At 61.2% G+C, this 1,545-nt stretch overlaps 1 protein-coding gene across 1 annotated transcript in view; it reads right to left on the bottom strand.

Moving 5' to 3' along the window:
• Positions 1-126: 126 nt before the first annotated feature.
• Positions 127-1,545, bottom strand: part of DDX39B (DExD-box helicase 39B) — a gene marked incomplete at its 3' end in the record, with an annotated part of 13,030 nt that continues 11,611 nt past the window's right edge. Inside the window, exons 10-11 of the mRNA XM_026050479.1 lie at positions 1,371-1,517; positions 127-365 (exon numbers count right to left, since the gene is read on the bottom strand). Of these exons, the coding sequence (XP_025906264.1) occupies positions 127-365; positions 1,371-1,517 (386 nt within the window). The remainder of the gene's footprint in view (positions 366-1,370; positions 1,518-1,545) is intronic.

Genomic DNA, 1,545 nt, shown 5'->3' with positions numbered 1-1,545 from the left:
TGTCCCCAAGGACCCTCCTTGTCCCAGTGTCCCAGTGTCCCCAGTGTCCCCAGTCCCCCCAGTATCCCCAGTGTCCCCAACATGTCCCCAAGGTGACCCCAGTGCTCCCAGTGCCCCCAGTCTCACTGTAGGAGGAGATGTCGATCTCGTCGGGCAGCGTCCCCAGTGTCCCCAGTATCCCCAGTCCCCCCAGTATCCCCAGTGCCCCCAGTCTCACTGTAGGAGGAGATGTCGATCTCGTCGGGCAGCTCGCTGATGTTCACCTCGAACCGGTCCTGGACGTCGTTGAGGATCTTGGCGTCGTTCTCGTCCGACACGAACGTGATGGCGAGGCCCTTGGTGCCGAAGCGCCCGGCGCGCGCCACCTGTGGGGCCACCGGCAGCGTCACCGGCAGCGTCACCAGCAGCGTCACCAACAGCGTCACCAACAGCGTCACCAACAGCGTCACCAAGTGCCACCAACAGCATCACCAGCAGCGTCACCAACAGCGTCACCAACAGCGTCACCAACAGCATCACCAACAGCGTCACCAAGTGCCACCAACAGCGTCACCAACGTGGTCATCAGCACGGTCACCAGCCCCAGCCCCATCTCCATCTCCATCCTCATCTCCATCCCCATTCCCATCCCTATGTGACCCCAACGGGATGGCCAGGCCCTTGCTGCTGGAGCGACCCACACGTCCCACCTATGGGGACACCAAAATTGTCACCAAGTGCCACCTCGCTGTCCCCAACACGGTCCCCATCCCCGTCCCCATCCCCATCCTGGTGACACCTATGTGACACCCATGGGATGGCCAGGCCCTTGGTGCCGTGAAGGCCGTGTTGATCCCCATGATGTCCCCATGTCCCCACGGTGTCCCCATGGTGTCCCCAAGGTGGTGTCCCTTGTTCCTGACATCCCCATATCCCCATGGTGGTTCTCCTTGTCCCTATGACATCCCCATGACGTCCCTATGATGTCCCCATGGTGGTTCCCCTTGTCCCTATGACATCCCCATGGTGTCCCCATGTCCCCATGGTGGTTCCCCTTGTTCCTATCATGTCCCTATGATGTCCCATGGTGTCCCCATGTCGGTTCCCCTTGTCCTTATGACATCCCCATGATGTCCCCATGTCCCCAGGGTGGTTCCCCTTGTTCCTATCATGTCCCTATGACATCCCCATGGTGTCCCCATGTCCCCGTGGTGGTTCCTCTTGTTCCTATCATGTCCCTATGATGTCCCATGGTGTCCCCATGTCCCCAGGGTGGTTCCCCTTGTTCCTATGACATCCCCATGGTGTCCCCATGTCCCCATGTCGGTTCCCCTTGTCCCTACGATGTCCCCACGTCCCCGCGGTGTCCCCGCGTGTCCCCCTGTGCCCACCCGGTGCAGGTAGGTGTCCGAGTCCTCGGGCATGTCGTAGTTGAAGGCGATGTTGACCCTCTCGATGTCCATCCCGCGCCCAAACAGGTTGGTGGCCACCAGGATGCGGCGCTGGAAGTCCTTGAACTGCTGGTACCGCGAGAGCCTGCGGGGACACGGGGACAATGGGGGGACA

Source organism: Nothoprocta perdicaria, unplaced genomic scaffold, assembly GCF_003342845.1.
Source record: "Nothoprocta perdicaria isolate Ctin4 unplaced genomic scaffold, notPer1 scaffold_699, whole genome shotgun sequence".
Taxonomy (NCBI): Eukaryota; Metazoa; Chordata; class Aves; order Tinamiformes; family Tinamidae; genus Nothoprocta; species Nothoprocta perdicaria.
The sequence above is the reverse complement of the archived record's forward strand: the minus strand, read 5'-3'. Positions and strand labels throughout refer to the sequence as shown.